Source organism: Loxodonta africana, chromosome 4, assembly GCF_030014295.1.
Source record: "Loxodonta africana isolate mLoxAfr1 chromosome 4, mLoxAfr1.hap2, whole genome shotgun sequence".
Lineage (NCBI taxonomy): Eukaryota > Metazoa > Chordata > Mammalia > Proboscidea > Elephantidae > Loxodonta > Loxodonta africana.
Window position 1 is genome coordinate 16368412 of NC_087345.1, and position 27923 is coordinate 16396334.

The 27923-nt window shown below is 43.9% G+C and overlaps 1 protein-coding gene across 1 annotated transcript; it reads left to right on the top strand.

Annotated features, from left to right (window-relative positions):
- CIMIP4 (ciliary microtubule inner protein 4) lies at positions 1–27923 on the top strand. The gene is made up of 5 exons (XM_003419784.3): positions 1–22; positions 8208–8677; positions 10657–10801; positions 27282–27392; positions 27595–27923. The coding sequence occupies exons 1-5, from the start codon at positions 1–3 to the stop codon at positions 27690–27692; spliced, it is 846 nt and encodes a 281-aa protein (XP_003419832.1). The 3' UTR covers positions 27693–27923.

A 27923-nucleotide genomic window follows, 5' to 3' on the forward strand; every position in this document is an offset into this window, starting at 1 on the left:
ATGGAGCTGAGCCACAGAGCAGGTAGGCCTGAGGAACCAGGGATCAGGGACATGGTGAATCCACATCCAGGCCCTCCGGAGAGGGGACCCCTGGGGGCATCAGGAAGCAGCTCCTCTCTTCTTCCTCACTCTTGCTTTGGTCCCCAGGCTCACCATCTGGCCCTGACTTCCTTGGAGCCTTCTAGAAGAAGAAGAGAGGAGAAGGAATACTTGCAAGCGCCTCCCCTACATCTCCCATCTTACCAGGCCTGGGGATTATGACCCCAGTACAGTCCCCACTCTGAGCCCTGGTGGCACAGTGGTTAAGAGCTTTGGCTGCTAACCAAAAGGTTGGCAGTTCGAATCCACCAGCTGCTCCTTGGAAACACTGTGGGGGCAGTTGTACTCTGTCCTCTAGGGTCACTATGAATCAGAATTGACTCCACGGCAGCAGCCCCCACTTAGGGGGCTCAGAACTATGAGGGGAAACAATGACTCAGTGCACCAGGACAGGGCTGTGGGAGAACATGGCCGCGGGTGAGGGTGGGGTACATGTAAGCCATGAGTGAGACAAGCCTGGGGGTGACTTGGGCCCCAGGAGGGGAGGAGAGAGTGTTCCAGGCAGGGTAACAGTGAGGGCAAGGCCTAGAAATGAGAGGAGCCAGCCGTGGAAAGAGAAAGAATAGAGTTCGCGGGTTTGGGGGAGGTGAGAGAGGAGCACAGGCCAGGTTCTGGGTCTAGTCAGAGGGCAGGGCTCCTCCCTGAGAATGAGCAAAGGGTTTCAATGCAGCGGTGACTGGGAAGAGTTAGCTCTGGGAAGGCTCCCTACAAGCAAGTGAAGGGTGGCTGTGCCAGCAGGTGGGGGCGGGGCTTTGGGACTGGGAGCCCAGTGAGTTTGGGTGGGATTCCCACTGGAATCTTTCTCCAGCGAGCCCTTGTTAAACCCTCAGATTCCTGACCTCTCCCACAGACTCTGGTGTATCTGCTCTGGGAGGGGCTGTATGTTTAAGGAGTGCCCTGGGTAATTCTGATAAACAGCTAAGGTTGCAAAACTCTGATCATTGCTCTTTTGATCCTTGTGATAACCACGTGAAGTAGGATTTGTTGTTAGCTGCCTATGGAGCCCTAGTGGCGCCCTGGTTAAGAGCTCAACTCTAATCGATGAAGGTTTGTTTGAACCTAGCAGCCGCTCCACAGAGGAAGACGGGGCAGTCTGCTTCCATAGAGGTTGTTGTTGTTAGGTGCTGTCAAGTTGGTTCCGACTCATAGCCACCCTACGAAGCACTGCTCGGTCCTGCGCCACCTGCACAATCGTTGTGATGCTTGAGCCCATTGTTGCAATCAGTGTTATCAATCCATCTCACTGAGGGTTTTCCTCTTTTTCACTGACCCTCTACTTTACCAAGCATGATGTCCTTCTCCAGGAATTGGTCCCTTCTGATAATGTGTCCAAAGTATGTGAGATGAAGTCTCTCTATCCTTACGTCTAAGGAGCATTCTGGTTGTACTTGAACAGACATACTTGTTCATTCTTCTGGCAGTCCATGGTATATTCAATATTCTTCTCCAACACCGTAATTCAAAGGCATCATTTCTTATTTGGTCTTCCTTATTCATTGTCCAGCTTTCGCATGCATGAGGTGATTGAAAACACCATGACTTGGGTCAGGCACATCTTTGTCCTCACAGTGACCACTTTGCTTTTTAACAGTTTAAAGAGATCTTTTGCAGCAGATTTGCCCAATGCAATGTTTTGTTTGATTTCTTGACTGCTGCTTCCATGGATGTTGATTGTGAATTCAAGTAAAATGGAATCCTTGACAAATTTAATCTTTTCTCTGTTTATCATGATGTTGCTTATTGATCCAGCTGTGAGGATTTTTGTTTTCTTTATGTTGAGGCGCAATCCATACTGAAGGCTCTGGTCTTTGATCTACATCAGTAAGGGTTTCAAGTCCTCTTCACTTCCAGCAAGTGAAATTCTGTCACCTGCATAACACAGGTTGTTAATGAGTCTTCCTCCAGTCCAGTTGCTGTGTTCTTCTTCATATAGTCCAGCTTCTCGGATTATTTGCTCAGCATACAGATTGAAAAAATATAGTGAAAGGATACAACCCTGGCACACATCTTTCCTGACTTTAAAAAACCACACAGTAACTCCTTGTTCTGTTCGAATGACTGTCTCTTGGTCTATGTACAGGTTCCTCAAGAATACAATTAAGTGTTCTGGAATTTCCATTTTTTACAACGTTATTCATGATTTGTTATGATCCACACAGTTGAATGCCTTTGCATAGTCAATAAAACACAAGTAAACACCTTTCTGAATACTGGCAGCATAGCTTCCAGCATCACAGCAACACACAAGCCCCCACAGTACAACAAACTGACAGACACGTGCGGGACTGACAAGCTGAAACTGAAGAAAATCAGAACAAGCCCACGAGAGCCACAGTATGACCTTGAGTACATCCCATCTGAGTTTAGAGACCATTCCAAGAATAGATTTGACCCATTGAACACTAGCGACCGAAGACCAGATGAGTTGTGGAATGACATCAAGAACATCATACATGAAGAAAGCAAGAGGTTATTGAAAAGACAGGAAAGAGAAAAGACCAAGGTGGATGTCGGAGGAGACTCTGACACTTTCTCATGAACGTCAGTTAGCTACAGCAAAAGGAAGAAATGATGAAGTAAAAGAACTGAACGGAAGATTTCAAAGAGTGGCTTGAGAAGACAAAGTGAAGTATTATAATGACACGTACAAAGAGCTGGAGATAGAAAACCAAAAGGGAAGACCACGCTTGGCATTTCTCAAGTTGAAAGAACTAAAGAAAAAATTCAAGCCTCGAGTTGCAATAGTGAAGGATTCTATGGGGAAAATATTAAATGACCCAGGAAGCATCAAAAGAAGTTGGAGGGAATACACAGAGTCATTATACCAAAAAGAATTAGTCGATGTTCAACCATTTCAAGAGGTGGCATATGATCAGGAACCGATGGTACTGAAGGAAGAAGTCCATGCTGCTCTGAAGACACTGGCAAAAAACAAGGCTCCAGGAATTGATGGAGCCCTGGAGGTGCTCACTCGTCTATGCCAAGAAATAAGGAAGACAGCTTCCTGGGCAACTGACTGGAAGAGATCCATATTTATGCCTATTCTCAAGAAAGGTGATCCAACTGAATGTGGAAATTATAGAACAATATCATTGATACCACACTCAAGCAACATTTTGCTGAAGATCATTCAAAAATGGCTGCAGCAGTATATTGACTGGGAACTGCCAGAAATTCAGGCTGGTTACAGAAGAGGACGTGGAACCAGGGATATAATTGCTGATGTCAGATGGATCCTGGCTGAAAGTAGAGAATACCAGAAGGATGTTTTCCTGTGTTTTATTGACTATGCAAAGGCATTCGACTGTGTGGATCATAACAAATTACAGATAACATTGCGAAGAATGGGAATTCCAGAACACTTAATTGTGCTCATGAGGAATCTTTACATAGATCAAGAGGCAGTTGTTCAGACAGAACAAGGGGATACTATGTGGTTCGAAGTCAGGAAAGGTGTGCGTCAGGGTTGTATCCTTACTCCATACCTATTCAATCTGTATGATAAGCAAATAATCTGAGAAGCTGGACTATATGAAGAATGGGGTATCAGGATTGAAGAACGACTCATTAACAACCTGTATTATGTAGATGACTCAACTTTGCTTGCTGAAAAGTGAAGAGGACTTAAAGCACTTACTGATGAAGATCAAAGATCACAGTATTCACTATGATTATACCTCAAAGAAAACAAAAATCCTCACAACTGGACCAATGAGCAACATCATGATAAACAGAGATAAGATTGAAGTTGTCCAAGGTTTCATTTTACCTGTATCCACAATCAACAGCCATGGAAGCAGCAACCAAGGAATGAAAAGACGCATCACATTGGGTAAATCTGCTGCAAAGGACCTCTTTAACAACGACAACAAACATCTTTCTAGTATTCTCTGCTTTTAGCCAAGATCCATCTGACATCAGTAACGATATCCCTTGCTCCATGTCCTTTTCTGAATATGGCTTGAACTTCTGACAGTTCCCTGTTGATGTACTGCTGCAACTGCTTTTGAACGAACTTCAGCAAAATTTTACTTGCATGTGATAGTAATAATATTATTTGATAATTACCACATGCTTTTGAATCACCTTTCTTTGGAATGGGCACAAATATAGATCTCTTCGCCTGGCCAGGTAACTGTCTTCCAAATTTCTTGATATAGAGGAGTGAACACCTCCAGCGCTGCATCCATTTGTTGAAACATCTCAGTTGGTATATTCAATTCCTGAAACCTTGTTTTTCACCAATGCCTTCAGTGCTGCTTGGACTTCTTCTTTCAGTACCATCGGTTCTTGATCTACATGCTTCTTCCTGAAGTTGTTGAAAGTCAACCAGTTCTTTTTGATATAGTGACTCTGCGTATTCCTTACATTGTCTTTGCTTCCTGCGTTGTTTAATAAAAATCACAGCCTTGGAAAACCCTATGGGGCAGTTCTACTCTGTCTGTAGGATCACTATGAGACAGAATCCACTAGAAGGCAATGGGTTTGGTTTTGGGTTGGTTAGTTGCCTTGGGAAAACCTGGTGGTGTAGTGGTTAAGTGTTACGGCTGCTAACCAAAGCGTCGGCAGTTTGAATCCACCAGGCGCTCCTTGGAAACTGTATGGGGCAGTTTTACTCTGCCCTATAGGGTCGCTATGAGTCGGAATTGACTTGATGGCACTGGATTTGCTTTTGGGTTTTTTTAGTTGCCTAAAAAAAAAAAAAAATTTTTTTTTAAATTTTTGAGTCTGCTGGGACTTCTGGTGACCACATGTATAACAGAAGGAAATGTTGCCTGGTCTCACACCATCTTCATGACCATTGATATGTCTGAGTCCATTCTGGTGGTTATTATTGTGCCAGCCATCTCATCGAGGGTTTTTCTCCTTGGGATTTACCATCCCCATTGTATAGCTGGAAGAACGGAGTGGAGAAAATGTGAAGTTGCAATGAGATTCCAGAAATGACAGATGCAGACCTTCATTCATTCATGCCTTCATTCATTCCACATACATTTAGCTCTAAGAGGATGGGGGTTGACCTCTTTAGATCACTGTTGTAACCCCAGTGTCTGGCACAGCACATGGCACACAGTAGAATGAGTAGATGAATGCATTAGTTCTTTGAGGAAGGGGATTCAAGATGAGGTCCCCACCATTAAAATACTCATAACCTCAAGGGACAGGCAGAAGGCGAGCAGGCAATTACATTACATGATGTGGATGATGTGGTAACAGTGTGATTAGGCTGTGAGAGGAGATAGCCAGGAGCGCAGCCTGGAGAGATGGAGGAGTCTGAGTCCTGAGCTCTGTGGGGCGAGGGAGGACCTCATCCCTGTGCTGAGTCTCAGTCTACCCAAGTGTAGGACAAGGGGCTGTGATTGACTCCCTGGGTGCCGAGTGCCTTTCCTGCTCTCTGCTTGCCTCTTCTGAGAAGGTACCCTCCCCACCATCCCTAACCCTCAGCTTGGCTCCCTGCTTGCTGGGGCAGAGCTCTGGGTAAGGACTGAAGGCAGGGTCACCTGGGGGAACAGGTTTCACCTCTGCCTTTTGTGTAAGGGACTGGAGACCAGAAGTCTGAATTCAGGGTGACAGCTTTAGGGGAAGGCTTTCTATCTCTATCAGCTCTGGGGGAAGGCCCTTCCTTGTCTCCTTGCAACATCTGTGGGCCTGAGTTTCCTTGAAAATCTCCATGTGTCTTGGTATCAATCTTCTCCTGGGTCTAGGAGGTTCTCAGCACAGGGATCCTAGGTCCAAAGGATATGCTCCAATCCTGGCTTTTCTTTATTGGTGGTAGTGAGGGTTCTCTTCTCTCTGCTCACTTTTCTTTCCTTTTTATCTCTTGTAAAAGCAAGGATGTGACTTGAGTCACATCCCCTTGTAAGGCTGTGACTCAAGATTCACCCCACACTGATCTTGCCTCATTAACGTCTACATGTCTTAACATGCCTTATAACATTAACAACACATCACAAAATGGAGGATAATTAGATCAGACCACAAAATGGAGGACAACCATACAATACAGGGAATCATGGCCTAGACAAGTTGACACATATTTTGGGGGCACAATTCAATCCATGACAGGGACAAAGGGTCGAGAACAGAATAAGGCTATCTGATTTCAGCTCACAGGCAGGCCTGGGCCTCAGCTTTCTCTGTCTCCCACTGCCCTGGGGAGGAGTCTGCAGCCTCCCATGTGGTGGACTAGGGGCTCTGTCCCAGAGCACCAGCACTTGGCCACAGCAAAGCAAGATCCAGTGGGAGTTAAATGAAAACCCTAAAGCCTGATGCTTAAGGCAGCTGAATGTGGGGCAGGGGGTAAATCCTGAGCTGTTTGAAAGGGAATCTCAGTCTGTAGTCACAGCCCCAAATAGACCTCCAACGAATAATGATAAGTGCTTAGTAGCAAGTTACAAAACAATGCATAGAATCTAATCTCATTGATAAACAAAAGCAAAACAAAACTATGTATCTTTGGAGAGTGATAGAGGATCCTTCCAGAAAGCTTTGGAGGGAAGCTACCAAACATCTTCACAGCAGTAACCCAGGTTTGAGGATGAGGCAGGCAGTGGAGGTGATTCGAACTCTGTCCTGGGCTTTTCCCAGTAAGAAAAAAAGTTCCTACTCCTCTGTGTTTTAATGGTGTACTCCAAGTCTCTAAGGGCTGTGTGATACATCATTACGTATGTTCGCTAAGAAAAAACACTGCCAGATGAGCCACGAATCAGGGCTTTCTTAGCCTGTAGATGGTCAGAGGGGGCTGTTGTGGGTTTATTTGTGTCCCCCCAAAATGTATGTCAGTTTGGCTAGGCTGCGATTCCCAATATTATGTGATTTTCCACCATTTTGTCATAAGATGTGATTTTCCTGTGCGTTGTAAATCCTACCTCTACGATGTTAATAAGGCAGGGTTACAGGCAGTTATGTTAATGAGCTAGGACTCAAGCTACAAGATTAGGTTGTGTCTTAAGTCTGTCTCTTTTGAGATATAAAAGAGACAAGCAAGCAGAAAGACAAGGGGACCTCATACCACCAAGAAATCAGTGCCAGGAGCAGAACACATCCTTTGGACTTGGGGTTCCTGCATGGAGAAGCTCCTAGACCAGGGGAAGATTGATGAAAAGGACCTTCCACCAGGGTCAACACAGAGAGAAAACCTTCCCCTGGAGTTGATGCCCTGAATTCAGACTTCAAGCCTACTGGAATGTGAGAGAATAAACTGTTGAAGCCATCCCCTTGTGGTATTTCTCTTACAGTGGCACTAGATTACCAAGACACAGGCTGATGTCAGAGATGTTAGAATGAGAAGAAATGAGTGTCTTGAATCTACGAGGTGGTGTTCCTAAGGGCCTGACACCCTGCAGGCACCCCTTACTCCCTCCCTCACCGAGTCACTCCACCATCATCTCATGCACGCAGAGTCTCCAGTGGGTGCTGTGATGGCCCAGAGCTGACTCATTCCACACGGACCCCACCTCAACACCCCTCCCTTCTCCACCTAGGAGGGGAAATGAGGTGGTCTGTAGCTCACAAACTGAGGGTCTTGAGAGATGTAGTTAATGTTTGGGAGTTGAGAGGAGGAAGCTGACCCTGCTGGGGGCGGTGTCAGGGGACGTCTTGGTGGGGCTGCATTTGAAGGCAAATGTACTAGCTTCCTAGATCTGCTGTAACAAACTACCACAAACCTGATGACTTAAAACAACAGAAATTTATTCTCTCACAGTTGTGGAGGCCAAAAGTCCGAAATCAAGGTGTCTGCAGGGCTAGGTTGTAGTTAATTGCTGTCAATTCTGACTCATGGTAACCCTGTTGTGCAGAGTAGAAAAGCTTCTTGGGTTTTAAAGTCTCAAGGCTGGACAGGCTTGGGTTGCAGCCCCTATTGTCAAAGCGACATGGGTTAAGAAAGTGACTGTGACTCTGTGAGTGGAGGGCTTGGTGGCTGAGACATCTTCTTTCTTTGTCTCTCTCCTTCCTTCTCACCATGCTGCTGACTCTGTGACTTCTCTCTGTCCCTGTCTCTCTTTCTGTCTCTGGGTCTCTGTGTCTGTCTGTTCCCCCCACCCCATCTCTGTGTCTCCTTCCTTCACTGAGTTTGTCTGTCTGTCTGTCTCTCTCCCCCCATTCAGGTACAACCACTTTGACCAGGGCCCACCTGAATAGCAAGGAGCCCCAGCAGAACACGGACTCGTGGAGAACTACCTGCAGCCCCTTGGACACCTCACAGTTCAAGGACCAGACCCTGCTCTCCCCTCATTCACCCCCAAACCGGGCAGGCAGCACTGGAAGCAGCCAGCTAAGGCTGGCCCACCTGGAGAGGGTGCCACCTCCACCTTCAGCGACCATCCACAGGGACTCTCTGGGGATGGACCCACAGCCCAAGCCCCTGCAGAAGGGGAGCTCTGGATCTACTTCAAAGGAGAGCAGCGGCACCTTCCGAGAGGTGGCTCCTCTGGGCCAGGGGCCTGAAGGAGGTACCGGCTTGGAGACCCAGGACAGAAGGGGCTCAGCTGTGTGCCAGGAGAAGAGCATCATTCCTGACAACATTCGCCACAAGTTTGGGAGCAACGTGGTAGACCAGCTGGTCACCGAGGAGCAGGTGTCAGACCAGGCGGAGAGGAGGCTAAGGGGGGCAGCAAGAGGGTTTCCCAGAGAGACTTACGCCGAGGACCCAAAAGAAACCTGCTCTTATTAGGGTCCCTGTAATAATATCATCTCAAAAAAACGAACCCGTTGTCATTGAGTAGAACTGCCCCATAGGGTTTCCAAGGGGGCAGCTGGTGGATTTGAACTGCCAGCTTTTTGGTTAGCAGGTGAGCTGTTAACCACTGCGCCACCAGGGCTCCAGTGTCATTAGAAAGCTAATGCTTACTGAGCACCTGCTGTGCAGGCTCTGTACTCTGTTTAAACCCTTCACATATAACAATCCATTTAACCTTCCCAAAAACCCTATGAGGAAAGTACTCTCATTATCCCCATTTTATGGATAAGAAACATGAGACACACAGGGGTTCGATAACTTCACCAAATCACCCAGTTGTGGATGGGGTCTGAAGATTCTGGAGCCCTGGTCCTTAGTGTCTTTGCAGTTATAAGCCCTGTGTTTGAATTGGATGTTTTCAATTTGAACAAATCTCCTAAGGAGACAGCATTGAGTGAGCGGACAGCATTGGTTAGAAATCAGATGACCTGGGTTTAAATCCCGGCTCTGCCCCTGAAAGCTGAGTGACTTTGCATAAATTACTTCCCCTCTCTGAGCTTTAGTAACTACATTTGTAAAGCACGGCAGTTGGACTAGACCCTGCTGGCAAATACACGGCACACATATCATAGCTCTCCTCATCTGTATTCATGACAGACATGACTAATCAATGCTAGCACTCTTTCCCACCTGATATACACCATTCTAGGCAATCACTACTAATCAACTGAAACTTGACATAAAATTCAATTACCTTTCATAATCAAATGTTAAGGCTTTCTCAGACATATTTTCAAGGCCGCCATGTCAATCCTCCTTGGTAACTACATTGTGCAATAGGCCAAGGAGATGGGAAAACTGAAGCTCAGAGAGGCGATATGTCTGCCCAGGTTCACACTGTGCACAAGTGGGAGATCCAGGGTCATAAAGGCTGCCCCCAGGGTCCCCTTCCACTTTGTCATCTTAAGGTGTGGTGACCCCACCTGCCAGCAAGTCTAGGAGGCTGCAATCCCTAAACGCCCTTCACCACCAAAGGCTCTTGTTCCAATTTGAGGTTTCTTTGTACCGTCATGACCTCTCACTGCCTCTCTTTGTCTTGGGGAGATGACATTTCTCTCCTGATCACTGTCCTATTCTTGAATCAAGAGATCTGGCTTTTCTGCCCAGCTGTCAGTCACAGCTGTCATCAAGCCAGCAAAGGTCAGAGCTGGAAGCTATTTCAAAGACCATTCAGTTCTCTCCTCCCCGCATTCTACAAGTAGGAAAACTGAGGCCTAGAGAAGTACAGACTTACCCAAAGTCAGCAGCTGGTATATAGCAGAGTAGGGACTCAAACTCAGATTTCCTGGCTGATAGGCCTGGGCTCAACCTCTCTGGGCCTCAGTTTCCCCATTGGTACAAGAAATGAGTAGGCCTCTGTGAAGTCTAAGGGCCCACCTTGAGCTGACATTGCGTGATGCTTTCGTTCTAAGAGGCTAGCCAGGGCTCTGTACTTTACCCACTGGGTGAGCTGGGTGAGGCTCTATCCTCTCTGAGGCTCAGCTTCCTCATTTATAACAGGCAGGAATAATGTCCCCTACAAGGACCTCTCCTAATTCTGCCCAGGGCAGCTGGTCAATGTGTGGAGGAGGTTTTATGATTGTTCCTATCCTTGTTGCCCCCAGCCCATGGTCTGTGTGTCTGTGCATGTGTGTGTATGTGTGTCTGTGTGTGGCTTCCCAGCTCCCTAAGCCCCAGGGATTTGTGGAGCACTACAGGCTAAGGGGGGGTTAGGGGGTGGTGAGGAAAGGGTCAGAGGGAGGAGGAGCTAGAGAGGAGATGTGGGGGTTGGCCCTGTTTTCCCATCCCTTGTCTCTTCTCCTTCCCTCCTTGCTCAGGCTCGAAGGGCCATTGATGAAGTCGTAGAGTGCCAGAAGAGGTCAAACTCATGGCCCAGCAGGATCCAGAGCCCCATGGAAATCTCCTCCATCTTCTCAGACTACTATGATCTGGGCTACAATATGCGGTCAAACTTGTTTCAAGGTCAGGCTTGAGGGCAAGGGTAGAGGTTGTGAAGGCCCATGGTCCTGACAACATTGGCCAAGGAAGACCTTTGGGGTGTCCACTCTTCCTGAACCTCATATGGGGTCTAGTGACCCTGGGGTATACCACCAGAGCCACTCATTTCACCATCACCAAGGGCCTTCTCTATGCTGGGCCCTGGGCTCAGTATTGGGAATGGCCAGTCCCCTTGGCAAGTGGGTCACACTGTGCACAAAGCCCAGCTGACAGTCAGCTCCTCACTCCCTGGACACCTCTGGCTTCTTAATCTGCCAGTAGGAGGCCTAGGCACTGCTGGCCTGGGCACCTTTGGTCACATTGACAATATCAGGTTTCCTGGGTTCCAAGTGCAGGTCTGCCACTCACTAGCTGGTGAACTTGGGCCAGATCCTTCACCTCTCTGAGCCTCAGTGCCCCCTCAGCACGATGGGGCTAATGCTAGCATGGCCCTTCTTGGGTTGCTGGCAGGATTCTATGGAACCCTGAGCATGAAAGCTCTTGGCCCACAGAATATAAAGTATGCCCAGTAGCTGTCAGGTGGTTCTTTTTGTTTCAGAGTCCAGCGGTGGTGCCTCCTGGGAAAAAGAAGGGTGGGCTGGAGACTCCAACATTTCCAGTGTTTGCTGTGGGTCAGCGTGGTCCTGTTTGATTGGGGGGAGTACTGTTAGCTCCATTCACAGGCAAATTGAGACACCTTGTCAAGACCATTCAGTCAAATGAAGGGGACCTGAGATTCTAATTCAGGTTTTTCTTCTGCTTTCAAACTCTACAGTCTTTCTCTGGCAATAGGTCACCTCCCTGGTGATGACCTTATTCCCAAAGGTTTTCTGAAATGTTCCGATGGGGGTCTATGGTCAGCATGCAGGGACTTCTCTCTGCCCCCACATTCCAGTTCAGCCTCATTGCAGTGGGTCAGCTCCTTCTGGCCCTCTTCCTTGCTCCCTCCCCGGCAAACCTCCTCCACCTGGCACAGATCCCTGTCACCCGAGGAACCAGACACCCAGTGGAAGCCTTTCTGGGTTTTCTTTTAAACTTGTAGCAGGGGTGGTGTGGGGTGGTGGAGGGGAAGGGAAATACAGCTCAGATTCTCCTCTGGCCTGGGTCTCAGGAACCCTGCTTTCCACTTCTCTCTTTAACAGTTCTCACAAAATTGTTCTCACCTACAACCTTATGTGACAATGCACACATACATACGTGTAAAGAATAATATGAAAACATCTGTGGGTCCACCATCCAGCCTAAGAAACAGAACTGTGCCAAGGAGGTTCCGGAGCCAGCTTGCACCAGCTCACAAGGGTCCATTGTTAAGTTTTCTGAGGTGATTGGCACCGTCATACTACCTTTCTCAAATCTCTCTTTTTAAAAAATAATTTATCAATTTTTGTTGTTGGTGGTGTTGAGAATATACATACACCAATTCAACTGTTTCAACGTGTATAATTCAGTGACATTGGTTATATTCTTCAAGCTGTGCATCCATTCTCACCCTCCTTTTCCTAGTTGTTCCTCCCCCATGAACATAAACTCACTGCCCCCTAAGGTTTCTATCTAATCATCGGAGTTGCTGTTGTCAGTTTGGTCCCATATAGACAGATCTTATAAGAGCATAATGCTCAAGGCAGACATTCTTTACTAGTTGAGCTAATCTATTGTTTGGTTTTAAGAAGAGTTCAGGGGATATTTTTGGTTTAAGGTTTAAAGGTGATCTCAGGGCAATAGTTTCAGAGGGCATCATCACAGTATCTTAACATCAGCCCTGGTAGTAGTATTTACACTCCAGAAATTGGCAAGGCTACAAAATAGGGCTTTACCACCCCTAGAACACCACTGTCAGTGTGCCCCTCCTGTGCGCCCCTGTCTGCCTCCACCCACCCAGGTAAGCCTGTGTGCTTGCTGTTGGAGGTTGGTGAGGTTCACGTGGCTGAACAGCAGTGAGGGAGAACATGTCAGTAGATGAAATCAGAGAGAAAATGGGCTAGGTCATGAAGGAGTTGTAGGCCACTGTGAGGTCTTTTCTGGGAGTGACAGGGGAAGCTGATGGAGGGTTTTAACCAGGAGAGTTGCATTGTCTGACCTAGGTTCAAGGCCCACTCCAGCTGCTGTGTGGAGAACAGAGTGTAGGGCAGCTGGGGCAGAAACAGAAGATAGTGAGGAGGCAACTGCAAAAACCCAGGTGGGACAGATGATGGTGGCTTGGACTAGGGAGCCAGGCTAGTGAATGGCACAACTCCAGAGGGCACCGTTGTGCGCTATGGCCACCCAGAGTGGCTGTGGTGAAGGCGTCCTGATGTAATAGGATTCTGACTATTTGCGTAAGGTGGAGGAGTCCCTGGGAAGTACAAGTGGTTAAGGTACTTGGGTGCTAATTCAAAGGTTGGAGGTTTGAGTTCACTCAGTGGCCCCTCGGAAGAAAGGCCTGAAGATCTACTTCCGAAGAATCAGCCACCGAAAACCCTATGAAATTGGTGTATGTTCTGCTGTGTATATTCTTGACAACAACAACCAAAATAAAATAAATTATTTTTTTAAAAAACCAACTGTATGGGAGCACAGTTCTACTCTGACACACATGGGGTCAACACACATCAATCAACTTGGCTTGATGGCAACTGGTTTACTAGCATGAGGAAGAGTGAACAATACGCCAATGAATGGATTTGGGGTGTGAAAGGAGCTGAGGTTGATTTCAGGGTTTTTGGCATGAAGAAATGGAAGGATGGGGTTGCTGTTTACTGAGGTAGAGAAGGTTTCAGGAGGAGCAATTTGAAGAAATCTTATCCCATGCTGAGTCATAGGGATAATCTTTTACAGTCTTTTAAAACATTTAGTTTTGCTTTTCAAATTTAAGTCTTTAATCCACATGGAGTTGATTTCAGCTTTTGGTGTGAAGTAGGGATTCATTTTTAATCCCTTCTTTAGGTGGATTACCAATGGTCTCAGCACCATTTATTGAATAATTCCATCCTTTCCCCAGTGACCTACAGTGGCACCTCTGCCACCCTTTAAGTTTCCACATGTGCATAATATTTATGACGCACATCTGGAAACTTAACATATTTTAAAATGAAATTAAAGAACTATTTGTTGGGTTAAGGAAGTTCTCCTTTATTCCTAATTTGCATTTTAATTTAAAAAAAGTTATGAATAGGTGTTGAGTTTTGACTATTTATACCACAATTATTGAGATCATCATATATTTTTTCATTTCATCCGTTATGTGGTGAGTCATATGAGTTGATTTTCTAATATCAAACCAAACTTGCATTCCTGTGTTTAAACCAACGTAGTCACAACGCATTTTTTTAATTGCAAAAACTACCATCCATACAGAAGAGTGTATAAAATCTGTATGTGCTCTTTAAAGAATGATAATAAATCTGAGGAGGTGGAGCCAACATGGCACTATAGACAGAAACATCATGGTGTCTCTCTGGAGGAAAACTAGGTAAAATAGATACAAATGTCAGTCCTGGAACCCTAAGATAACAGGAAACCAGAGACTTCAATCTGTAAAAGACAACAATGTCAGAACAATAAAAGAAGGAATAAATGGTATAGGCATAAAACTTTCAAACAGAGAGGAAGGCAAGGCAATATCAAGTAATAAAAGACTGGTTCAAACTTAGGAAGACAGAGGTAAATTTCAAGGCAACCACAAAGAAAGTTAACAAACCTACCCATCAAAATAAAGAAGAAAAACATAAAGGCTCAGTAAACACAAAATGTACAAAAATGAAAGAAACTAAAAGAAAATCCACAAACAAAAGGAATTCAGCACAGGAGAGTAAGAGGAATAATGAAAACATCAGCACGACCAAAAAAAAAAAAAAAAAGGGCACTACAAAATGACAGCAATAAACTCACACTTATCCATGGAAACCCTGGTGATGTACTGGTTAAGTGCTGTGGCTGCTAACCAAAAGGTCAGCAGTTCAAATTCACCAGGGGCTCCTGGGAAACCCTGTGGCACAGTTCTACTCTGGGCTATAGGGTTGCTATGAGTTGGAATCAACTTGACAGCAGTGGTATTAGTGGGTATGGATGATCGCATTGAAGGTAAATGGCTTAAATGAACCCATAAAGAGACAGAGAGTGACAGACAGATTAAAAAAAACAAGACCCACCAATATGCTGTCTATAAGAGACACACCTTAGAAACAAAGACATAAATATATTAAAAATCAAAAGATGGAAAAAAATATTTCAAGCAAATAAAAAAATAGCAACCAAAAAAGAGCAGGAGTGGCAATACTAATCTCAGATAAAACAGACTTTAAAACGAAAGCCACCGTAAATAATAACAATAAATCCAATAGCCTGTGCCACCTCCAAGGTTAAGGGAGGGCTTTACCAGAACCTCGAAGCCCTTGTGTACTTCTCCCGGCTGTATCACCCTTTCTTCCACCAAGGAACCAGCATCCTGACTTTTGTTTGACTTTTGCTGGTAATCCCTTTCCTTTTCTTTATTGTATTAGCCCCTATGTAAAACCTCTTAAAGAAAAAGAATCAAATCTGAGCCATGATGACCCCACATGTATCAGAGTAGAACTACGCTCCATAGGGTTATCAGTGACTGATTTTTCAGAAGTAGATCACAAGCCTTTCTTCCAGAGGCACCTAGGATTTTCAAGGGCTGATTTTTTCAGAAGTAGATCATTGGACCTTTATTCCAAGGTGTCTCAGGGTGGACTCAGACCTTCAACTTTTTTAGTTAGCAGCCCAGCATGTTAACCATTTTGCACCATCCAGTGACTCCAATGAAACCCTGAGCAATATCAAAGATACGGGTCAGGTGGACTTCCCTGAGGAGGTGAGGCTTGAGCACAGACTCGAAGGAAGGGAGCAGGTTAGGCCTATGGATGGCTAGGTGAAGGGCAGTCAGGCAGGAGGACCCCGGTGAGGACCTTGGCTTTTACTTGTATTTTTTTTTTTTTTTGGTGCCATTGTAAGGTTTTGGAGACGTAACTTATGTTTAATAAGGTCCCTTTGGCTGTTGAGACTGGACAGAATACGATAGGGCAAGAGTAGAAGCAGAGAGACCCATGAGGAGGCTACTGCACTTGTCCAGGCGAGAGATGATCATGGCTCAGACCAGGGAGGTGGCTGTGGAGTTGGGGAGAAGTGGTTGGATTCAGCATGTATTTAGAATGGTAGAGCCCATTGGATTTCTTGACAGATTGGGTATGGGTGTGAGAAGAAAAAGAGAAGTTAAAGATGCCTTCAAAGCCTGAAAACCAGAGGGATGGAATTGTGATGAGGTGCCACAGGTGGAGCAGGCGTGGAGCAGATAGATGTGGTAGAAGGCTCAGGAGCTCAGAGCTCAGGGTGGGCCACCTTGAGTTAGAGAGGCAGCATTGCAGTGACTAGGAACACAGGCTCGGAGTCATTCAGTTGGAGTTTGAATCTAGGCTCTGCCCCTAATAGCAAGGCACTCTACACCTTTGAGGAGCCCTGATGGTGCAATGGTTAAGCACTAGGCTGCTAACCAAAAGGTCAGTTGTTTGAACCCACCAGCTGCTCTGAGGGAGAAAGATGTGGCAATCTGCTTCTGTAAAGATTATAGCCTTGGAAACCCTATGGGGCAGTTCTACATTGTCCTACAGAGTCACTATGAGTCAGAATTAACTCAATGGCAACAGGCTTATGGGTGGTGCAATGGTTAAGCACTCAACTGCTAACCAAAAGGTAGGTGGTTTGAACTCACCAGCTGCTTTGCAGAAGAAAAGATCTTGCGATCTTCTTGCACAAAGATTACAGCCTAGGAAACCCCATGGGGCAGTTCTACTCTGTCCTATCAGGTCTCTATGAGTTGAAATCAACTTGAGAGCAAACAACAACAACCCCTTTGAACCTTAGTTCCCATCTCTGTAAAATATGAATAATAATAGCACCTGCCTCATAGGTTTTTAATTTTTTTATTCTGGTGAAAATATACACAACATACACCAATTCAACAATTTCTACATGTATAATTCAGTGGCATTGATTACATTCTTCAAGTTGTGCAACTATTCCCATTATTCTTTTCCAAATTATTCCACCACCATTAACATAACCTCATAGGGCTGGAAAACCAAAATGGAAGATCACGCTCGCCATTTTGCAAGCTGAAAGAACTGAAGAAAAAATTCAAGCCTCGAGTTGCAATAGTGAAGGATATCATGGGGAAAATATTAAACGATGCAGGAAGCATCAAAAGAAGATGGGAGGAATACATAGAGTCGTTATACCAGAAAGAATTAGTCGATCTTCAAAGATTTCAAGAGGTGGCATATGACCAGGAACCGACGGTACTGAAGGAAGAAGTCCAAGCTGCTCTGAAGGCACTGGCAAAAAACAAGGCTCCAGGAATTGACGGAATATCAGTTGAGATGTTTCAACAAACAGATGCAGTGCTGGAGGTGCTCACTTGTCTATGCCAAGAAATAAGGAAGACAGCTTCCTGGCCAACTGACTGGAAGATATCCATATTTATGCCTATTCCCAAGAAAGGTGATCCAACCGAATGTGGAAATTATAGAACAATATCATTAATATCACATTCAAGCAAAATTTTGCTGAAGATCATTCAAAAGCGGCTGCAGCAGTGTATCGACAGGGAGCTGCCAGAAATTCAGGCTGGTTTCAGAAGAGGATGTGGAACCAGGAATATAATTGCTGATGTCAGATGGATCCTGGCTGAAAGCAGAGAATACCAGAAGGATGTTTACCTGTGTTTTGTTAACTGTACAAAGGCATTCGACTGTGTGGATCATAACAAATTATGGATAACATTGTGAAGAATGGGAATTCCAGAACACTTAATTGTGCTCGTGAAAAACCTTTACATAGATCAAGAGGTGGTTGTTCATACAGAACAAGGGCATATTGATTGGTTTAAAGTCAGGAACGGTGTGTATTAGGGTTGTATTCTTTCATCATACCTATTTAATCTGTGCGCTGAGCAAATAATCCGAGAAGCTGGACTATATGAAGAAGAATGGGGCATCAGGATTGGAGAAGACTCGCCAGTAACCTGCGTTATGCAGATGACACAACCTTGCTTGCTGAAAGTGAAGAGGACTTGAAGCACTTACTGATGAAAATCAAAGACCACAGCCTTCAGTATGGATTGTACCTCAACATAAAGAAAACAAAAATCCTCACAACTGGACCAATGAGCAACATCATGATAAATGGAGAAAAGATTGAAGTTGTCAAGGATTTCATTTTACTTGGATCCACAATCAACTGCCATGGAAGCAGCAGTCAAGAAATCAAAAGATGCATTGCATTGGGTAAATCTGCTGCAAAGGACCTCTTCAAAGTGTTGAAGAGCAAAGATGTCACCCTGAAGACTAAGGTGTGCCTGACCCAAGCCATGGTATTTTCAATTGCATCATATGCATGTGAAAGCTGGACAATGAGTAATGAAGGCCGAAGAAGAATTGATGCCTTTGAATTGTGATGTTGGCAAAGAATGTTGAATATACCATGGACTGCCAAAAGAATGAACAAATCTGTCCTGGAAGAAGTGCAATCAGAATGCTCCTTAGAGGCAAGGATGGCGAGACTGCGTCTTACATACTTTGGACATGTTGTCAGGAGGGATCAGTCTCTGGAGAAGGACATCATGCTTGGCAGAGTACAGGGTCAGCAGAAAAGAGGAAGACCCTCAACGAGGTGGATTGATACAGTGGCTGCAACAATGAGCTCAGGCATAACAACAATTGTAAGAATGGAGGAGGACCGGGCAGTGTTTCGGTCTGTAGTGCATAGGGTCGCTATGAGTCGGAACCGACTGGACGGCACCTAACAACAACATAGGGTTTTTAGCAGAATGTTGTTAGTTGTTGTCTTGTTGGCTCCAACTCATTCAAACTTATGTATCACAGAACAAAAAGTTGCCCAGCCCTGCGTCATCTTCACGATCTTTGATATGTTCGAGCCCATTGCTGAGGCTACTTTTTTTTTTTTTTATTGTATGATTCCATTTATGTGAAATACCTAGAGTAGGAAACGCACGGAGAATACATATTTGTTGGTGGTCACCAGGGCCTAGAGCAAAGGGGAATGGGGAGTTTTTTTTTTTTTAATTAATTTTTATTAAGCTTCAAGTGAACATTTACCATTCCAATCAGTCTGTCACATGTAGGTTTACATACATCTTACTCCCTTCTCTCACTTGCTCTCCCCCTATTGAGTCAGCCCTTTCAGTCTCTCGTTTCGTGCCAATTTTGCCATCTTCCCTCTCTCTATATCTTCTCATCCCCTCTTCAGTCAAGAGTTGCCTACACATTCTCCAGTGTCCACCTGATTTGATTAGCTCACTCTTCATCAGCATTTCTCTCCCCGCCACTGACCAGTCCTTTTCATGCCTGATGAGTTGTCTTCGGGGATGGTTCCTGTCCTGTGCCATCAGAAGTTCTGGGGAGCATTGTCTCTGGGATTTGAGGCTACTTTTTAAAGAGGATAAAATGTTTTAATATTTGTATAGTGCTTAGAACCTTGCACCAGCAAACACTATATGATTATTTGTCAAACACAAATAAAACGAACACCCAGTGTCGGCAATGTGTATAAGGAAACTGTCACAGTTGGGTGCTGGGTCCAGAAGCTGATCAATAGAACAGACTCTGGGTCCTACTCTGACTTTGGTTTCCTGAGAGTTTAGTGAGAGTGGGGAAGGTGGTGGCCTGGCCATGAGTCCTGGATATATGTGCTCTCTGCAGTTGGAGCACCTGATAAGGCTGTGAGTGGGCCAGTATGGGCTGTCCTGCAGGAATATGGTCCAGGCAAGTGGTCCACCATCTGTTTTCTGCTTCCAAACTCACCATGGCTCCTGCTCTCAGGAGGTCAAAACATTCTCACCTGCTCTAGGCAGCAGAGTATGGAAGGAAGAGGGGAATGTCAGCATGTGGTCAGACAAACCAAGTACAATTCTAGATCTGGGCTGGACTTACCTGGGCGTTCTGCTTTTTGGGTCACAGAGCAGGTAGCAGGGATCTTGGAGAGGACAGCCCTCAACACGCCCAGCCCTTGAGTCACTGCTGCTTCCATATGATTTCCTCTGTGTCATTGCTATCCAGGAATCTCTCCGAACCAGTTTTCCTAGGATGTTCTTTACCTCTCTGGTGTTGGCTTTCTGCTTTCTGTATCCTGTGTCTTCCTCCTTCTTGGTTTACTCTCTTGTCCATGGTTTGGCCCACATTTCCCACTAGCTACTTGAGAAAGGGTGAGAGAGAAATGTAAGACAACTTGCATATCTGAAAATATCTTTATTCTGCCCTCATACTTGACATTTAGTTTGTTTGCGTGAAGAATTCTGGGTTGGAAACCACTTTTCTTCAGAATATTGGAGGTGTTGCTCCACATCTTCAAGCTTCCAGTATTGCTGTTAAGAAGTCTGAAGGGATTCTGGATTCTTGTTCTTCTGTAGGAGACCTGGTTCTTTCTCTTTCTGTCCTTCTTCTGATTCATCCTGTTGGGTGTTCAGAAGGCTGATTTTCAACTTTTATTCTCTTCTAAAAGAGGTATAATCAGGACAGGTAGCACTCATGAGATGCCATGCACGCTAATTTTTGTCCCTCATTGGGCTTTCCAACCTATTCACCGGTGGTGGCGCTTGCTGTGTCCCTGGATGAAAATGCATGCTGGCCCCAAGATTTTCGGCTCTCACTTAGTTGAAAGAAGAAGGAGGGAGGCGGGAAGAGTGAGAAGGGAGAGGGGGAGTTTCTGTTATTACTTTAAGTGGATTAAGTCTTAAGTCAGCAATTGACTGTTGCCAGTCCACTATGTCAATCATCACCGCCTCCTCCCCAGGCCAAGCCAGCTTCTCTCTTTTGCACTCACTCCCTCCCCCTTCCACTTCTGCTGTTTTACACGTCCCAGGTCCCAAGATGGGGGAAAGGGACCCACTAAGAGGGTCAAGAGAGCATTCACTTGACTGGTTTTGCCTTGAGATGGTTTTGCACTATCTTGCTTGGCCGTGTTTGAGGCTGAGTATTTCTCTCATGGGCACTTTTGTGGGTTCTGCAGAGGACCCCAGTGGAACATGCTATTGCACTTTCTATGAAGCAGGTGATACATTTTTTCCTTCTAGCCAATCCCTCCTCACTCTCTGACTTTTGATGGTGTGCTCTTCATAGGCTCTCTCTGTTCACATCCTGTCAGTTTTCTAGCCTTGGCGTCCTCCAAAGTCTTCAGACTACACATCAAGCTCCTAAGCAACCCCATTAAAGCCCTTCTAATTACATCTAAGGAGGCTTGGTAGCAAAGTGGTTAAGCACTAGGCTGCTAACTGAAATGTTGGTGGTTCAAACCCACCAGCTGCTCCATGGGAGGAAGATGCGGCAGTCTGCTTCTGTAGATTACAGCCTTGGAAATCCTATGGGGCAGTTTTACTCTGTCCTATAGCATTGCTAGGAGTCAAGATTGACTCGGTGGCAATGCAGCCGGTAACTATATTTAACTTGAGAGATGGCACCATCTCCACTTTGGGGAAGGGGTGTTCACAGTACCTAAAAAGCTAAAGAAATCCTTTTAAGATATCCTCGCCAGTTTCCCCAGATCTGATCGTTGTTATACCCACGATGTGGGAAGTTTTCTAACTGGTTTTTAGGCGCCTACTTTTAATTTTTACTTTTAATTTCCATGGGAGGAGTTGGCTTCACAGTTCACTTTGATATCTGATCTCTATCTTACCTTAGGGCTTCAGCCAACACTTCTAACTTACAACATTCTGTTATGTAAGCCTTGAAAGCTATAAATACCAAACACAATAAGATTGCTTTAAAAAATTGATTTCCATTTGGATGGCATCATTGTTTGAGAACACAGCCTGGAATGATCTCAAGTCTTTGAAATTGTTGAGGCTTGCCTTGTAGCCCAGAAGGTGGTCCATTTTCTGAAGATGATTTTCGTGTGCTTGAAAACAATCTCTTGGGTGCCGGGTTCTGTGTTTGTCCAATAGAACAGGCTTGTTAATTGCTTCTATCCGAATCTCCTAATTCCCTATTAACATTCTTTGTGTGATCTATTCATTACTGAAAGATGTACTTAACCTCTTCCCTGTGATAGCTGATTTGTCAATTTCTCCTTGTATCTCTGCCAATTCTTACTTCATCTATTTTGAGATTATTCCAATGCAGCAAGTTTAGAAATATTACATCACTCTAATGATTTTTTTTTGATTATGCAACCACTTTTATTTCTCATAGTGCCTTTGCCTTAAAGTGTACTTTTTAATGATATCAATATAGATAGACCAGATGGCTTTTGCTTTGTAGTTGTATGATATATCTTTTTCTATCCTTCCACTTCCATTGTCTCTGTATCCTTTTAAGTGTGCTTACTTAAATATATATATCTGGAAAATATTTTATATAATCTGATAATCTTTTAATCAATGGGCTAGTCCATTTATATTTATTTTAATTATTGATATATTTGGACTTTTTTGGGTTTTGTTTTGTATTTGTGCTGCTTTTTCCATGCTTCTTCTCCTGCCCTTTTTTTTTTTTTTTAGAGTGAGCTTTCTTTTTTTCTCAATGCAATTTTTGCCCTTCTCTAGTCTTCCTATTCTTTTAGTGGCTACCTTTGCATTTTAACATGCCTTGGTAACAAACTCTAGAGCCCTGGGGGTGCAGTAGTTAAGAGCTCGGCTGCTAACCAAAAGGGTCAGCAGTTTGAATCCACTGGCTGCCCCTTGGAAACCCTATGGGCCAGTTCTGCTCTGTTCTATAGGGTTGCTATGAGTCAAGATTGACTCAACAGCACCTAACAACAAAGACAACAAGGCAACAAACTCTAATGTTAGTAAAGGTTTTTAGGCTTTCTTGAATAACATAAAGACCTTAGAAGGCTTCAACTTTAATGACCTCTCCCCCTCCCCAGTTTATGTGTTATTATTTACAGGATTTTAATTCTGTATATGCAAAGTCGTTGAACTCTGGAGCCACATGACCTGGGTTTGAGTCTCAGATGTTTCACTTTACAGCTGTGTGACTTTAAACAAGTTATTTAATCTCTCTGTGTTTCAGTGTCTTCAACAGTAAAGTGGAAATAATAATAGTCCCTATTTCTTTGGGCTGTTGAGAAGATTCAATGAGTAAATTTATGTAAACCTTTACTAACTGTGCTCAAACAAAAAAACCCATTGCCGACAAGTTGATTCTGACTCATACCAACCCTATAACTGTGCTCAGCACACGGTAAATGTTAAAAAATGGTTAGCTATCATCATCATCAGTTTTCCCCATAAATTAGACACTGCTTTGTTATTATTATCAATGTATGCTTATATTTACTCATGATTTCTATTTTCTTTACATACTGTTCCTTTTTGTGGCTCAGACCTTCCTCTTGGGATCTTTTTTTTTTTTTTTTTTCTCTCTCTGGGTTATGTTGTTTAGAAGGTTTTTTTGTTTGTTTTGTTTTTATAAACGAGATTCTATTGTTGGTAAAATTTAGGGTCTGTTTGTCAGAAAATTCTTTATTTTGTCCTTATTCTTGGAAGAGGATTACATTGTAAATAGTTCTGGGCAGTCTACTGTTTTTCTATCAGTACTTTGACGATATTAATCTACTTTCTTCTGGCTTCCACAGTTAAATTCAAACTAATTGTTATTCTTTGTAAGGAATTTGTCTTTTCTCTATGGCTACTTTTAAGATTTCCAATCAACATTTTACTCGAATGTGCCTAGATAAGGACTTCTTTTTATTTATTCTAATTGGAGTTAATTATGAGTCTCGAATCTAAGGATTCACACTTTCATCAATTTTGGAAAATTTCAGCCATTATCTCTGGCAATATTGCCTCTCTCCCATTTTCTTCTGTCCATCGTTTAGGGTCTCCAATTAGGCATATGTGCCGGTTGCCTTCGACTCGGCTCTGACCCATGGCTACCGTGTGTGTGTCCGAGTAGAACTATACTCCATAGGATTTTCCAATGGCTGTGACCTTTCAGAAGTAGATTGCCAGACCTTTCTTCCCACTCACCTCTGGATGAACTCAAACTGCCAACCTTTCAGTTAGTAGCTGAGTGCTTAACTGTTTGTACCACCCAGGGACCCTTAGATATATGTCAGGTCTTCTCATTTAACCTGCATCTTAACATTTCTTTCATATTTTCCACATCATTTTTTTTCTGTGCTGTATTCTAGTTGATGACTTTAGATATATCTTCCAGTTTACCGTTTTCTCGCAGCTGTATCTAACCTGCTATTTTACCTGTTCACTGAATTGGTTTTTAAGCTTTTGTGATGGTAATTTTCAAATTTATGAAAAGTAGAGTTCATAGTTTAATGCATACATGTTGTACACAGTACCCAGCTTTGATAGTTATCAGTACCTAGCCAATCTTGTTTCATCTACCTCCCACCCAGCCTTCCATCCTCACTCCAGATTATTTTGAAGTAAATCCTGGGCATCTCATCATCCATTGACCTTAACTCTTTATTATATGCTTGACTGAAGATTTTTACCAACGTCTGCAGTTTGAAATTAATCAAACATGCAATCAAGATGCATTGATAATTACTGGTGATTGGAATATGAAAGTTGGAAACCAAGAAGAGGGATCAATAGTTAGAAAATATGTGCTTGGTGACAGAAATGACTCCGGAGATTGAGTGATGGAATTTTGCTTACCAAAGACTTCATTGCAAATACCATTTTTTACCAAAGTAAATGATGACTATACACATGGACTTCACCAGATGGGCTACATATGAATCAAAACAACTATATCTGTGGAAAGAGATGATGGAGAAGCTCGATATCATCAGTCAGAACAAGGCCAGGGGTTGACTTTGAAACAGACCATCAATTGCTTATATGCAAGTTCAACTTGAAGCTGAAGAAAATTAAAACAAGCCCACAAGAGCCAAAATACAAAACTTGAGTATATCCCACCTGAATTTAGAGACCATCTCAAGAATAGATTTGATGCATTGAACACTAATGACCAAAGACCAGGTGAGTTGTGGGATGACATCTAGGACATCATATATGAAGAAAGCAAAAGGTCATTAAAAAAACAGCAAAGAAAGAAAGACTAAAATGGATTTCAAAAGACACCCTGAAAGTTGCTCTTGACTGTAGATTAGCTGAAGAGAATGGAAGAAATGAAGTAGAAGAGCTGAACAGAAAATTTCAAAGAGTAGCTGGAGAAGACAAAATATTATAATGACATGTGCAAAGACCTGGAGTTAAAAAACCAAAATAGAAGAACACGTTCGGTATTTCTCAAGCTGAAAGAACCGAAGAGAAAATCCAAGTCTCGAGTTGCAATATTGAAGGATTCTATGGGCAAAGTATTGAATGACACAGGAAGCATCAAAAGAAGATGGAAAGAATACAGAGTCACTATACAAAAAGCTTTGGTGGGTATTCAACCATTTCAGTAAGTAGCATATGATCAAGAACTGATGACATTGAAGGAAGGAGTCCAAGCTGCACTGAAGGCATTCGTGAAAAGCAAGCCTTCAGCAATTGATGGAATGCCAATTGAGATGTTTCAACAAATAAATGCAATGCTGGAAGTGCTCACTGGTCTATGACAAGAAATTTGGAAGACAGCTACCTGGACAACTGACTGGAAGAGATTCCTATTTGTGCCCATTTCAAAGAATGGTGATCCAACAGAATGTGGAAATTATTGACCAATATCACTAATATCACATTCAAGTAAAATTTTCCTGAAGATAATTCAAAAACAATTGCAGCAGTACATTGACAGGGAACTGCCATAAATTCAAGCCAGACTCAGTAGAGGATGTGGATCCCGGGATATCATTGCTGATGTCAGGTGAATCTTGGCTAAAAGCAGAGAATGCCAGAAAGATGTTTACCTGTGTTTTATTGACTACATAAAGGCATTCAACTGTGTAGATCATAACAAATTACAGATAACATTTTGAAGAATGGGAATTCCAGAACACTTAATTGTACTCATGAGGAACCTGTACCTAGATCAAGAGACAGTAGTTCCAACAGAACAAGGAGATACTATGGCGTTTAAAGATCAGGAAAGGCATGCATCAGGGTTGTATCCTTTCACGGTACTTATTCAATGTGTATGCTGAGCAAATAATCTGAGAAGCTGGACTATATGAAGAAGAACAAGGTATTAGAATTGGAGGAAGACTAATTAACAACCTGTGTTATGCAAATGACACAACCTTGCTTGCTGAAAGTGAGGAGAACCTGAAGCACTTACTGATGTTGATCAAAGGCTATATACACTTCAACAGAAAGAGAACAGAAATCCTCACAACTAGGCCAATAAGTAAACTCACAATAAATGGATAAAACATTGAAGTTGTCAAGGATTTTGTTTTACTTGGATCCACAATCGATGCCCATGAAAGTGGAAATCAAGAACTTAAACAATATATTGCATGGGGCAAATCTTCCGCAAAAGACCTCTTATAAAGTGTTGAAAAGATGTCATTTTAAGGACTAAGGTGGGCCTGATTCAAGCCATGGTGTTCTCAATCGCCTCATATGCATGCGAAAGCTGGACAATGAATAAGGAAGACTGAAAAGCTGATCCATTTGAATTGGCGTTGGCGAAGAATACTGAATACATCACGAACTGCCAGAAGAACTAACAAGGCTGTCTTGGAAGAAGTACAGCCAGAGTGCTCTTTGGAAGCGAGGATGGCGAGACTTCGTCTCACACACTTTGGACATGTCATCAAGAGGGATCAGTCAGGAGGAATCAGTCCCGGGAGAAGGACATTATGCTTGGTAGAGTATCAACAAAAAAGAGGAAGACCCTCAGCGAGATGAATTTACACAGTGGTTGCAACAATGGGCTCAAATATGGCAACGATTGTGAGGGTCGTGCAGGACTGGGCACTGTTTTGTTCTGTTGTACATAGGGTCACTATGAGTTGAAACTGACTCAACCGCACCTCACATCAGACAACAATATGCTTCTTTTCTAAAAGTTCCACTTACTTCTTTTACCAATCTGTGTTCTCTTTCTAGATACTTTCTTATTCTTTGCTCATATTTTATTCTCTTTTATAACTTCAAGCATTATACTTATTTTATATTCTGTATATGATCATTCAAATCCTGGTGTTTCTGCTGGGTCTTGGTCTGGTAACTTATTTCCTCCTGTGTGTTTTAATTTTACGTATAGAGATAAACTTTCTGAAAAGATATGCATTAATTAATTGCGACATACCAGATGCTCCAATGAATGTCCAATAATTTAATTTTCCCAACCTTGCAGGAGAACTTTGTTCCTTTGTATAGATAAAGGAACTGAAGGTCAGAGAAGCTAACAACTTATCTGGAACCACTGCCCGTAAATGACAGAGCTGAGGTTTGCATCTAGGCCTGCCTTACTCTGAAACTCTCCGCAAACTCCCTACCTTTCCGCAGTCTGCCATCTACAGGGGAAACTGACATACAAGTATAAACTCTGTTGAGTTGGGGAACCTGAGGTTTCTTTGTGGGTTTCTCCAGGTGCCCCCGAGGAGACGAAGAGCCTCATGAAGGCCTCTTACACCCCAGAGGTGATTGAGAAATCAGTGCGGGACACAGAACACTGGCACGGCAGGAAGACAGATGATCTGGGTAGGTGGGGAGCTGGGGGTAATGGGAGGTGGGCACTCCCCTCCTTGGGCAGGCTGTGTAGGCCTCAAGGCCCAAGAAAGAATCCAGGGCAGGAGATAGAGCCTTGGGGAGGGCCTGGAAGAGTTATGGATCACCTCTGAGGCCTGGGCATCCCAGAGGCCCTCTGGGTGATTTGTGATAACTCCTTCCTTATTGTTTGCAGGACGGTGGCACCAGAAAAATGCTATGAACATGAACTTGCAGAAAGCACTGGGTGAGAAATTTGGAGAAAAGAGCAAAGCCAGGGGCTCAAAGTACTAAATACAACACAAAAGTGGTGTCCTCTGCTCAGAGAAAGTGCTAACAATAAAGAAAGGCACAAATCTGAACCCTTCTCTGCTTGGGGCCGTCTGTCTGTACACATTGGGGTGGGGGGGCAATGTGTGGTGCTGGGAAGATCAACTGTGGGTTCTCCTCCAGAACACCCCCCAAAAAATCACACCTTTTTTTCTAAGCTCAGGAAAGGTGGGACAGCTGAATGGGACTCTGTCT